Below are 13,799 nucleotides of genomic sequence, written 5' to 3' on the forward strand. Positions count from 1 at the left end.
AATATATATATAGTTAATATTCCTTGACTTTAGAATTATTAAAATGGACTTCACAAAAGTGTCTATTTTAATGAGCTCATTTGATATCCGTTGGCTTTTATTTCACAAATATTGACCAGGTTGGGCTTTTAAAATACACACATATTCAAGTTTTCATGTTTTTCTACAGTTTTTAAAAAATTTTTCCCAATTAAAAAAATCTGTATTTTCTTATTACAAACTGTAATGGTCATAGTGGAACCTCCCCTTCCCCCAGATCTCCTCCTGAAGTTTCTGGACCCTGGGTCTCATTTGACATTCAAGAAAGGGTTTTAGCTGAGTCATGTACAAGAACATAGACTATTTATTCCTTCAAAAAAAAGTGTTCTGGCATTTGAGAGTAATGCATCTTGTGTTTTATCCGGTATGTTTTTAAAACACAGAGAAGATGATTCTCAGCACCTTCTGCACGGGCCTGGATGTTGCCGGTGTGTCTGTCTCGTTATATCAGCCCTATTTAAATTTGGTTTCTGGGAATCTTTGGAAACAGAGCTTTCATTTGGAAAGACAGAAAATGAGAAGGAAAGACAAGAAAAGAAACATTGCCCCACATTTAAGCATGTGAAAGGAAAAGTCTTCTGCAAACGAGTATTTCTGTTATGTGCTAATCAATCGGAATATCTTGAAAGGTAGTTGTAGAATCTAATACCTGGGAAAAGCATATGAAACCAGCCTCTGCATTAAGGAGTGCGCCCAGCAAGCCCGTGGGTGGTCTTCTGGGCACACGGGTGAGGCGGAGAGAGCGGAAACTGCCCTAAGCCTGGACCTCCCTCTTCTGACCCCGGCGCAGGGCAGGGCACGCTGTTGCACGCGGAGAAATAGCTGTCCCCCAGCCCCTGAGTCCTCCTCTGCACTGCCTCGGGCACCCTCCTGGGGACCCTCGTCCTGGGACCCCGGCAGCCTCCCCAGACAAATAAAGGAGCATTACCTGGCATGGCGAGGATGTGCCCTGCCTGTGGCCAACATCCTTTTCGTCTGGACCATAAGGTGCCATGTGGGCTGTGAAATATTTGATTGTCATCCTTGCCAAACGCCTCCATCCCATCCTACTGACAGTCAGACATTTGAGTAGAGAAGAGAACATTTCTGTCCGTGAGGAGCTCTCTTCTTTGCCCCTCTTGGGTTGCGCCCCCTCCCAGCTAGCAGCTGCTTGGGGAAGGGTAAAGGCCACGGGCAGGAGATGTGTTGTAGGCAGAGGCCCGCCCTGTTCTGGAATTCCTGGCGGCGGCAGCTTGAGAAAGCGGAAGGCTTTGCTGCCACCTGCTTCCAGGATGGCGTTTAGCAGCCAGACAGCTGCGGGATTCTAGGGGATCCAGGCCAGGGATGCAGGCCTGCTTTGCACTTGGCCTTCTCCTGCGGGGCACAGCAGCCTCAGTCCAGGCTGACACAGGGACCAAGGCCTTGTCAGGTGCTGCCGTGGGTCAAGAAGCCTGTCTTCACTCTCTGTTGCCTGCCTTTTCCAGTTCTTCTGACCAAAACACAGTCGGAGCCTTCCCTGAGCTGCCGAGGTACAGTGAGCCCAGCGCTGCCCCGCCAGCTGCACCTTGCATGGCTCTGGGCTAGGACGATGCACGGGGTGACCTGAGGGGATGCAGGGCAGCACCTCTGGGGGCGTCTGGCCAGGCTGAACTGAGGTTGTGGCTTGGTTTCTTGACTCGCTGGTTGACTAAGAGAAGAACGTCCCTTGGGCAAGGGTTCGTTGTGTGGTTCTGATTGGTGAGCGGTGAGGGAGCTGTTTGTAGAAAACGGCCCTTTATGAGCACAGAACTTCAGGGCAGAGCAGAAGTGGTCCATGCAGGAGAGGCCCGTGCCCTTCTCACCTGTGCTTACCTGCCCTCAGGGTCCATCCTGCCTGCTGCAGAATCTGGGGCAGTGTGGATTGTGAAATCTGACCTTTTCTGTCATAGAAAAGTATGTAAATGACTGGTCCAAATTTTGCATTCATTTCTTATGAATTATTTATATATATATATGTATGTATTATGTATAATACATACATACACATGCATGCACATATGTACATAGGCGTGTATGCACACACATTTGTATTGGGACTTATATAAATCTTTTGGACTACACACACACACATAACACACACACACACTCCAAGAGAGTCATTAAACTCCCAATGAGTGTTTGGATTTTATAGAAATTTCTGTCCATGTTCGGTAAAGTGTTTAACATTAGACTTTGTTTCAAAGAGAAAAAATGCAGAAAATCTGGGCTTTGTTCTGGAGCCACAGACCAGGTGTCGTGTCTGACAGTGGTCTCCCTTCACATTCCTCACCTGTTACCTCCTCCGTCATACGGGGCGGATGGATGCTACAAAGAGAGGGACTCTCTTTTAAGAAGCACCACAGACACTTCTCCAAAGAAGACATACAGATGGCCAACAGGCACATGAAAAGATGCTCAGTATCACTAATTAGTAGAGAGGTGCCAATCAACACTATGATGAGGTATCACCTCACACCAGACAGAATGGTCATCATTAAAAAGTCTGCAAATAACAGCAAATGCTGGAGAGGATGTGGAGAAAAGGGAACCCTCTTACACTATTGGTGGGATTGGTGCAGCCACTATGGAGAACAGTATGGGGGGTCCTTTAAAAAGCTAAAAATAGAATTACCATATGATCCAGCAATCCCACTCCTAGGCATATATCTGGAGAAAACTCTACTTTGAGAAGATACATGCACCCCTATGTTCATAGCAGCACTATTTGCAACAGCTAAGACACAGAAGCAACCTAAGTGTCCATTGACAGACGAATGGGTAAAGATGAGGTACATATATACAAAGGAATATTACTCAGTCATAAAAAAGAATGAAATAATGCCATTTGTAGGAACATGGATGGACCTAGAGATTATCATACTAAGTGAAGTAAGTCAAAGACAAATACCATGTGATATATCACTTATATGTGGAATCTAAAAAAAAATGATACAAATGAACTTACTTACAAAACAGAAACAGACTCACAGACATAGAAAACAAACTCAAGGTTACCAAAGGGGAAGGGTGGAGGGGATAAATTAGGAGTTTGGGACTAACAGATACACATACTACTATATATAAAATAGATGACCTGTTGTGTAGCACAGGGAACTATACTCAATATCTTGTAATAACCTATAATGGAAAAGAATCTGAAAAAGAATATATCACTCTATATATCTGTATCCAGCAATCAATCTAGCTAGCTAGCTAACTGAAACTAACACAACGTTTTAAATCAGCTATACTCCAATTAAAACAAGAAGCACCATGAATAGATAGTTGGTTTGAGCAGAAAACTCATATATATGAAGGCTTGATCAGTTCTGAGTGATCTGATCTGGGGATATTGTAAGGCTGAGGGCAGCGGGGAAGGTGAATCAGAGCTCTTTTGACTGTTCTTTTACGACCCCCATGATGGGGATGGTCACTTACAAACGTGCACGTTTCCCTGCGATGCAGACCCAGTTTCCCCTCTTGCATGTACAAGCTTGGTGACCCTGATCTGGCCCCCGACGGCTTGCTCCGTTTCTGCATCCGGAAAAGTGGACGTTTTCAATGAGCCAGTCCTCAAGGGCCCCTGCAGCGTCCTCCATCCGTCCACACCCCTCAGCTCATCCGTATCACCTTCCAGATCACTTTGAAACTTCCAAACGGATGAGACACAACCTCCCCTGTGTTTTTATTCATATCTAAGTCGTAGTAAATGAGAGTAAATTGAAACAAAATAAACTCCACGCTCAAATTGCCATCCGCTTAGAATCACGGCTTCTAGGTCTTAACTGGCGTATTTTCTCCTGGCCTGGCTGCGACCCAGGCGGGGCACCTTGGGGGTCTTGGCTGATGGGAACACGGTCAGGAAAACCAAGCCATCTTGCCCTGCCCTGCAGCCCACCCTTCCGCAGTGCCTGCCAGTCTCAAACCTCACGGAAGGCCCCATCAGTCCAGAATCTCCGAGCCTCGCCTTTGAGATTAGACCGTCTGGTTGGGGCCCAGCTCAGAGCCGGGCAGCTGTGGGCTGTGGCCTCTCAGTCCCCTTGGGGCGGCTCTGTGCCCCGAGCCCGAGCCTCAGTCCTGGGGCTGGTGACCAGCCCCTCCCCCTGTCCAGGAAGAGAAACGAGAGGCTGAGTCTCTGATCCAGTCTCACCGTGGTGTGGCTGGCACAACAGCCTGTGTGCCTGTGATGTGTTCTCGCTCCCTCATCTCTCAGGCACTGTCATATCCTGCACTTGCTACATCTGTGTCACATAGCAGTCAATTCTAGAAACATCAGAGGCACAGACACACATGTCGGTGCATACTTCTGTCCCCATAGAGCTTTACTCTGTGTACGGAATATTTTGCTACAGGCTCTGGGCCTAACAGAGGGTTTTGGTGCAGTTAGCTGTGAACCCTCCGTGCACGCGTGTTTCCGGGGGGGCGCATGTCTCACCACTGAAGCCGGTCCCCTCGCTGGTTTGGATGTCATGTGATGTGGGGACCGCTGATTGGCCTGGCTGAGCCACCTGCATGAAGCTGAGAGGCCTGGTTCCTGGGACTAAAACCGGAGCCTTTGCCACTGACAGAATGCGGGGATTCAGGGGCTTGGTCTTTGCTTCACTGGGAGGACAGTATCATGTTAATGCATGTCACAACGGCTCCGACTTCCGCGTCTGCCTTCTCGAGTTGGAATATGAAACTCTTGGTTAGCAGATGAGCAGCCCACCGATATTTACCTGGTTTGGGTTGGTATCTTGGTGGCAGAGTTTGTAAACTCCAGTCCACATTTTTCCACCAGTGGTTTGGTGGTCCAGCAGTTGGCAGCGGTGTGGGGAAATTAATTTTTCAGTCCTTCAGCAACACCTCAGCATCTTTTCTTCTGGCCGTATCTGTGTGCCTTGGAAGACAAGAACAGGATGAGTGGATGACAAAGGCCTGGAGTGGCCATCGGGGTGTCATCGATCAATGAATAACGGTCACAATGGTTGTGGTGGCACTGAGGGTGCCAGGCTTGGTCATCTGAGTCATCTTCAATCTGCAGATGGGGAAACTGAGGCCCAGTAGGCCCCCACGACGGCGTCCTCAAGCTCTACTCTGCTGGCTCTCAAGTGTGGTCCCCACCGCTTAAGCATCCCAGGGTGGGGGGTGCTTGTTGAGTGAGGAATGCTGGGCCCCATGCCCAGAGTCTCGCATGTGGGCGTCTGGTGCGGCCCGAGGTCCCAGGGATGCCGCTGCCCCCAGTTCTGCCTTGCCCTGGAGACCGTGGCCCTGGCTGCGTCGTCACCATCCCGACTGGCCTGGGCTTTGGTGCCCCATCGGGAACTCCAGAGCATCCTTTCTAGCCCGAAAATCCCGCTGAAGAAAACTCCCGGAAATGGAGAAGATTGAGGAGTTAGAAGTCAAGAATAAAAAAAAAACAACAGAAGAAAAAACAGGTCCCCTAGAGAATGTAATGAAAAAGGAAAACATCCTGTTTGAGGTAGAGGAAGAAAAATCTGGGGACATGGGTCATGGAGGAGCTGACTTGGTTATTTCAGATGTCCCCTGGGTAAACCATCACTGTTACTCCACGTTCTGGAAAGGAGTGGGCTCCTCAAGCCAGGAAGCTGTTGATGTAGTTTATTTAGTTTGCGTTTTTACCGCCACCCTCATAATTCTTAAAGCAGATGTTTAGCACAGATGTCGCAGTCCCGAGAGCCGTGCTGTCTGGTCTGATGGTCACAAACCAGGCATGGCCGTCAGGCACGAGGCATGCGGCCGGTGCAAGCTGAGATGTGCCGTGATGTGCACAGTGCATTTTGAAGGCTTAGTACCAAAACGAATGTAAAACACCTCATTAATAATTTTATATGGATTATGTGATGGAATACTAATATTCTAGATCTATTGGGTTAAATAAAACATTATTAAAATCAATTTCACCTGGTTCTTTTTGGTGCAGCTGTTGGAAAATGCAAAATTACGTATGTAGTCCCTTTATTTTTTGTTGCACAATACTGCCCTAGAACTTCTGGATTTATTCGGGGTTTTTTTGTTTTGTTTTGTTTTGTTTTTACAATACTAAAGATTATAAGAACCTTTAGAGATTTCCTAAACCCAACTGGAGGCTCTGGGTGGCTCAGAACGCTTTGAGAGAAATAGTTTTGCTCTCTTATAAGAACTAAAGTTTAAGACTAGAGTAGAAAAAATCATTTGTTGATATTTTTAAAGTACTTAATCTAATGTTTCATATGCTGAAAAATAACTTAGTACTTTTTTTTTTTTCCCCAGAAACCTTTAGAAAATCATCACTTGGCAACGGTGAGACAGATAAAGAGAAGAAAAAAATTCTGGGATTTTTCAAAGTTAATAAAAGAAGCGATAGTAAGGTAATTGATTCAGTATCAAATATCAATCAAATTGACATATGATTCTGCATTCTGTACAGACAGTTTCTTGAGATGTTTGTCCTCAGCCTCTCTTGGAATTTGTCTAAATACACGTAGGAGTCCTCACTCCTTCAGGGAGTAGGGTGCGTGTCGTGTCAGTATGCACAAGTGCCTCTCATATCCCACACTTGGTTCCTAAAACAGTGGTCTTGGGTGATGGTGTTTAATTCACCAGCAGAACACGAAACCATGCACCCTCTCTGCTGGTACCTGCACAGTCCTGGAAGGAGGTTGAAGCTCAGTAAACAGCCTCTGGATGGATGGATAAGTGAATGCATGGTACGGTTAAGTTTATATAAATACCCAATATCCCGACAAATGAAGCAAATCTTCAGAACTTGTACAACCTGGTGCAGCTTCAAGGAGCTGCCCAGGGGCTGCTTTGTGGAGAAGAACATGAGCTGTTGAGTGGGTCCATCTGCCAGTAAATTTTAGATGTTCCCTGCTCCTCCCCATATGATTTGGGAACATGCTGAATAAGTTAATTTTATTGATCTGGTTGGTCTTAGTTAATAAATCCTAAAACCGTAATTTGGGTACAGTGTTATAAAGTCATAGTACAGAGAGTAAAAATGAACACATTTAAAATCATCTTTGAACCCTCAAGCTATACAGGCCTTCTAACTACCAAGAAAGGAAAATGCTTGTGATCTCTATTGTGTTGGTTTAAAAAGGTTTATTTTGCTGGGTCAAGTATTTTCTCTTAACTAGTAGATGGCACTAAAAAAGACAGAACCATTGTGGGGAACGTTAGTCTTTAATCCGCCAGCCGGGTTTGGAAGCGTCCGCCGTCCACGGAGCGGTAGAAGAGGCGTGAGTAGGGTGGACGCACGTTGGTCCAGAGCCCTCCCTGCCCATTGCATGGCCCTTGCATCTGTGCACCAGCCTGCACGTGTCCTGACCTTCCGGAGCCCACGGGGTCAGAATTACCATCCACCCCGTGTTCCTGATGAGGACGCTGGGGCCCAAAGAAATAAACTTGCCCAGGGTCCTGGGGTTAGATCCCGGGTCAACTTGTGGTTCGGAGGTGAGAGGTCAGTGAGAACGCTGGGTGGAAGCTGGCAGCCCAGAGAGAAGTCGCCACCTGAACTAGTGAGGGGTCCCTGTCCTCAGGAGACTCTGCCAAACTCCAGTGCATTGCTCCTGACCACCTGATGCTTTGATTGTGGATTCTTGATCCTCTGTCTTATTACTGATTGTGTGCGTTTCCCCCTGCTTCCATGTGTCCTTTGAAAATCTCTGCTCCGTGTGTGTCTCTACTTAAGATCTTCTGTGCCCTCACCCCACCATCCTGTCCCCCTCCTCTTCCCTCCTCCCCCATTCTTTCCTTTCCTGCCAGAATTCCTTGAAATTACAGATTCAGTTTCACATTTGAATTTCCCTTCACTCTATTAATGTTGGGTTTCTGGTTCCTGTCATCTTTTTAAAAATATTTTATTGAAGTAGAGTTGATTTACAGTGCTGTGTTAATTTCTGCTGTACAGCAAAGTGACTCAGTTATATATACATATATTCTGTTTCATATTCTTTCCCATTATGGTTTATCACAGGATATTGAATATAGTTCCCTGTGCTGTACAGTAGGACCTTGTTATTTATCCATCCTATATAATATAGTTTGCATCTGCTAATCCCAAACTCCGACTGCATCCTTCCCCCACCCCTTGGCAACCACAAGTCTGTTCTCTATGTCTGTGAGGCTGTTTCTGTTTCATAGATAGGTTGGTTTGTATCATACTTCAGATGCCACGTATAAGCGATATCATATGATATTTGTCTCTGTCTGACTTACTTCACTTAGTATGATAATCTCTAGGTCCATCCATGTTGCTGCAAATGGCATGCTTTTATTCTTTTTAATGGCGGGGTAATATGCTTCCTGACATTTGAGGTCAGTTTGCTGGGACTGCAGGCACCGCTGGCCTCTTTGGTTCTCACTATTCTAATTCACAGAAAATCTACCCTTTCCTCACACCAAGATCTCCAGAGCCCGTCTTCTTGTATCTTCCTGCTTTTGAGACACGACACTGCCAGCGCAGTCAGTAGGAAATCTAGAAATGCCTTTGTTTCAAGCAGCATAAGAGCCGAGTGCATGTGATGGTCTAGCAGAGCATTCTCCAGGAGAGTCTGAAACACCTGTGAAAACGCCACAGATGGTGAGGAAGCCTGGTCTGGGGGTCCCAGCGGCCTTCCCTCCGCCCCACCCCATCTTTCTTCGGTCTTAGACTGGCTAGAAGCGTTTTTCCTTTCTCATACACCTCATCTTTCCCTCTCATTTATTTTATTTTATTTTGCCCTCAACTGCCCTTCTACAGTCGTAACCTTCCTGGATTATTTGTTGTTTGGGGCATTAACCTTTTCCTTCCTTGTTTCTCTCTGTTTTTATTGTTGGAGGTGCTGTGCTAAACGCACCCTCCTTTCATCTTCTATAAACCTGGCGAGAGAGGCCTTATCAACCCCATTTTACAGGTGGAGAAGCCCAGGCTGCACATTCTGAGCAAATCCCAGGGCTAGTGTTGCCAGAATTCAGACCCGCCTGTCTTTCCGGAGCCGTGGCTCTCACCGTCCACACGCTGTACGCTGCCTGGCAAGCCTGGGTCTCAGGTTTTCTTCATTAATAGCAGGAGGGTTTGGAGTGAATTATTTCTTTTATTTTTAAAATTTTTATAAATTTATTTATTTGTTTTTGGCTGCGTTGGGTCTTTGTTGCTGCATGCAACAGCAAACATAGGCTTTCTCCAGCTGCGGCGAGCGGGGGCTACTCTTCGTTGCGGTGCGTGGGCTTCTCACTGTGGTGGCTTCTCTTGTTGCGGAGCACGGGCTCTAGGCGCGCGGGCGTCAGTAGTTGTGACACGCAGACTCAGTAGTTGTGGCTCGTGGGCTTAGTTGCTCCGTGGCATGTGGGATCATCCCAGACCAGGGCTCAAACCCATGTCCCCTGCATTGGCAGGTGGATTCCTTCCCTGGCAGGCCACCAGGGAAGTCCTGAGTCAATCATTTTTTAAATGATTTCTAAAATCCTGTGATGCCAGATAGTCTACACATGTCTGAGAGCAAAATACTAAGAATGGAGACATTTAAAGTTAAAGTGAGTCTTTATTATCTACTTAAAGGAAAAAACATGCATATGTGTGTGTGAAATCTCAATAGAGAATACGCTTAAAAAGATATCATTTTGGCTGAAGTCAATGAAGGAAAGTATCCTTCCTTGTTTTAAAACTGTGGTATTTTAATGTTCTTTCAACGTGATAACTTTGTTTCATTTTGACATTATTTATTCTCCTAACCAAGTAGTTCTGAAAATACCTTAGAATCACCTTAGGATCTAGTGTAACAATTGGATTCTTGGGTCACATCCCCAAAGATCCTCATTTGGGAGGGCAGGGTGTGGCCCAGAGCTGTATTTTCCAGGGCACCTGGTGGTTCTCTGTCTGGAGGTCACCACACCGTCAAGGGAAACCTTCTTTTAAACCATGAAGTGAGACGTCATTATTGATCACCTTTTATGGATAGGGAGTGAAGTACTTGGTGAGTTATTTTGATGTGTATCCAGTCGATCAGCAATGCAGTGGTAAACTGAATTTAAAACGTAGAAATCCTCAAAACCTACTGAATTAATTGGTTTTTGGAGCTAATTGATCAGCTCAGACCCACTGCTGTTTTCATATTGCATCTCTTCTAAGCAAAAGAGATGCTCTGGGGAAAAAGACAAAATGGAAACTCACACTCCATGAGTCATGAATTTCAAAACTGTGGTTGTCAGATCTGTGAGCACTGCTTAGGGACTATTTTAGAACAGCTTTCAGGTTCCTAAGAATCGTGGCCGTGGATTACAGCTGTTTATGCAGATGCTGCTGCCCTGAGGGACGGCCAGGCTGGCGTGGTTTGCTTTAATAATTGCTGAGGACAACTGTTCTGTGTGATGCTGCTGTCACCTGGAGATGACGGGGGTCCTGCTTCTGTTCCAGGCAGAGCAGCTCAGGCAGCCGGGGGCAGACAGCGATGAGGATGCCTCCAAGTCCGCACTGGGAAGGGGCTCGAACGTGAGTACTAACACCGCAGGGGCTTCGCGCTAACCTCGTGGGGCTTCTGGCAGCTTTGCACCACCTTCCGGGAAATGAAATTATAGATTAGTTTAGTTGTTTTTTGTTCTGTGGGTTTTTATAAACTAGGTAGTTGCACAAAGCGTCATGTGGCTTCCTTTTTAGTTGCCCGTGGCGCATTCAGAAGATGAGGAATGTGTTACTTTCCGAATGTGTTAGTTTCCAGTTCTCCAGCCCCCGCCGGCGTGATCGGGAGGGCCCTTCATTAGCGTAACTGAGTTACACCGTCTGAAACCACTTCCCTGCATTCTCAGGAGCAGCTGATGGTTTTGGAGCCGCACAGCCTGTTTCCTAAATTCTGCAGCCCTACGTTGAAAGAATTTTTTAAAACTTTCTGTGCCCTCGCATTTCAAAGCTGGCATACAAAAAGCTTCTTCATAATTTTAAATACTTGAAGGAAAATATTTCATAGCATCTTATAAATACTGACTTTTTAAATGTATCTAATAAAGTTTGATACAATCACTTTAAAAATCACATAGATACATAGACAAACTCTTCTATAACAATAAAGCATGTTGCATTATTCTTCTTTTTTCTTGACTTCACATTTCCGCACTGGTCCCATGTAAAATTGTATTCTATTCAATATATATTTTGTTTTTAAAATTCTGTTTTAACTAGTTGAAATGAAATGTGATACAAAACAAGAATGTCTATCTAAATTAGGTTTTTAAATTTCATGTGATCATAAAACTGTGGGTAGGAAAATACTCTTCTAGATTGAGTTCTTATTACAATTGCAAATAAATATAAACAATATAAATATATTAACAACTGCTGATACATAATTGTTAAGCGTGAAAAGGAAATCTTTCTTGAAAAGATGTCTTTTAATAAGATGAAAGGTAATTTTTAAATGTATTCCATATACCCATGAATGAACATAATTTATGGATAAAACCAGAAAAGCTTCAACATAAATTGTGTGACTCTTTCTGTTTTTATTGGTTTAAACCCTGAGGAAATATTTTGCATAAATAAGTACAAGAGGATGAAAAAGATTACTGCTATAACAGTGCCTTTCAATTCTTTGAAGTCCTTCTGGTCAATCACATAGTGATCTATTATCAAATATTACTTTGATTGATCTTTTATCTGTACCTGACTAGGTTCTCGTTTAATTGGTCAATAGCCAAGATTTGGAAGCCATTTGACTTGCCAGGGGGGTTGTTACTCAATCACACGAAAGTTATTGACTTCTGGGAGGTATAAGAAAAACACTTTATCAAGATTTCTCAGATAATAATTACACTCATTACTCAGAGGCACTTTGTCTTTTTTAAAAATAATGTTTGAAGACATCTCTCCCAAAGGAACAAATACAGTAGAAATCCAATAATATATGTTGTGAAAAAAATTTTTTATTCATAAAGTATAATATACGTATAAAGAAGTATTATCATTAAGTGTGATATAGTTTCTGAAATTGTATAAATTGTCTCTAGATACTTAAAGTAAATCAAAATGAGCAATTTGACATCATAACTCTTCTTTTCATTCATGTTATATTTTTCAGAAGTCTCAAGTTAGAATTACATGTGTCCCAGCTACTGATTTTACTAACATGTTTATGTGAGCTAAGGGATAGCAAAGCTGACCATTTTTAAAAATTGAGATATAATCAACATACAACATTGTATTAGTTTTAGACATACAACATAATGATTTGATGTATGTATATATTGCAAAAGGATTACCACAATTAAGTTTAGTTAGCATCCATCCACCCAAAAAAAAAAAGTGTGACTGTGTGTGCTGATGGATGTCACAGGCACTTTCTAAACCTAATATATCATCAGTAAGTTTTGAGGAAAATGACATATTGTCAGTTTTCACTGAGGAAATTGACATATTGTCAGTTTTCACTCACTTTTGCCAAAATAGTATTTCTTAGTGAATGTTAAAAATCTCATCCCAGGGCTTCCCTGGTGGCGCAGTGGTTGAGAGTCCGCCTGCCGATGCAGGGGACATGGGTTCGTGCCCCGGTCCGGGAAGATCCCACAGGCCGCGGAGCGGCTGGGCCCGTGAGCCGTGGCCGCTGAGCCTGCGCGTCCGGAGCCTATGCTCCGCTATCGGAGAGGCCACAACAGTGAGAGGCCCGCGTAATTCAAAAAAAAAAAAAAAAAAAAATCTCATCCCAAACTTTAAGTCTATTTTTGTCAGGATCTTAGGTTTATAGATTTAGCCCATTCGATTTATGGAGAATGTCTGCCATATAAATTAATAAGCAAAATGGGCCCTTATTGTCCAATCAAAAAGCCAAATCACATTTACTTTTGGTTGAAAAAAAAAAGTCAAGTCATATTTTTAATTTGAGTAAGTGTGTTAATATGTATCCTCCTGACAATTATCAACCTCAGTTCTGAATCTAAAGGTAGCAAGTGTGGATTCTCAGTTTCTCATCCATCACTTTAAAAACACAGGAGTTTAATGCCCTGGACTTGATGCTGTTTTCCCTTTTGATTCCCATATTTTAATGCTCTTTGAAAATCAGCTCTCAACTTTCCTGACAACCAAATCTTGCTGGTTTCCAATAAGAAGGATTTAACTCGTGGTGGGAACTCAGGCCGGGCTGGAGCCTGGGGTGACCGCAGCTCGTCCATAGAAACGCATGTGACCAGTATTCTCATCTGACCCCAAATTAACCTGAGTACAATTACATAATGAGAAGGTCTCTTCTTCAGCTGTATAATCTTCAGCAAGTCTTTCCTTACCATAACCACATCAGCAATGCTGCTTCTTTGCTATAAAACAGACTTAAATCCACTGAGAATGGTTTAAAATGTCCGTGGACTCAATTAGTCTATAAGGCTTATCTTTCGTCAGCCTCAATTTTGGCCACAGATTGTTGGAAAATGTCTTCTAATATTTCACACACTCTGCCAGCAAACTTTGTGTCTGAGTAGAGGATCTGTTCAACTACCCTGAAGGGCTTGACCCCTCACGCCTCTTTGGTTATTACAACATGCCAGGAGTTATTACTTTTTCTACAGCAATGGATGGTAGCATAAGTTTTGCAGTGGGCATTGCTAATTTGTGTGAGATTTTTTTCTTACAAATGCAGCCTAAGAACACATTCATGACATGATAGATAGATAGATAGATAGATAGATAGATAGATAGGTAAACCTAGGCCAAAAGTCCATAGGAAATATCCAAAGCATTTATGAGGAAAATCATAAAATTCTACAAATACACAGAAAAGTAGAGTTGTGCAAATGGAAAGACGGGCCATATTCTTAGACAT

The 13,799-nt window shown here is 44.0% G+C and overlaps 1 protein-coding gene across 9 annotated transcripts in view; it reads left to right on the top strand.

Annotated features, from left to right (window-relative positions):
• COBL (cordon-bleu WH2 repeat protein) overlaps positions 1 to 13,799 on the top strand; it is a 264,711-nt gene that overhangs the window by 106,564 nt on the left and 144,348 nt on the right. For 5 of the 9 annotated variants that reach the window (XM_027124111.1, XM_027124116.1, XM_027124112.1 and 2 more), the window contains exons 5-6: positions 6,289 to 6,386; positions 10,415 to 10,489. The exons of 2 other annotated variants lie outside the window; for them this stretch is intronic. In XM_027124111.1, the coding sequence (XP_026979912.1) occupies positions 6,289 to 6,386; positions 10,415 to 10,489 (173 nt within the window). The remainder of the gene's footprint in view (positions 1 to 6,288; positions 6,387 to 10,414; positions 10,490 to 13,799) is intronic. 2 more of the 9 variants (XM_027124113.1, XM_027124117.1) reach the window with 1 other exon arrangement.

Source organism: Aethalodelphis obliquidens, unplaced genomic scaffold (genome assembly GCF_003676395.1).
Source record: "Aethalodelphis obliquidens isolate GAN/ISIS:26980383/991018 unplaced genomic scaffold, ASM367639v1 scaffold27, whole genome shotgun sequence".
Lineage (NCBI taxonomy): Eukaryota > Metazoa > Chordata > Mammalia > Artiodactyla > Delphinidae > Aethalodelphis > Aethalodelphis obliquidens.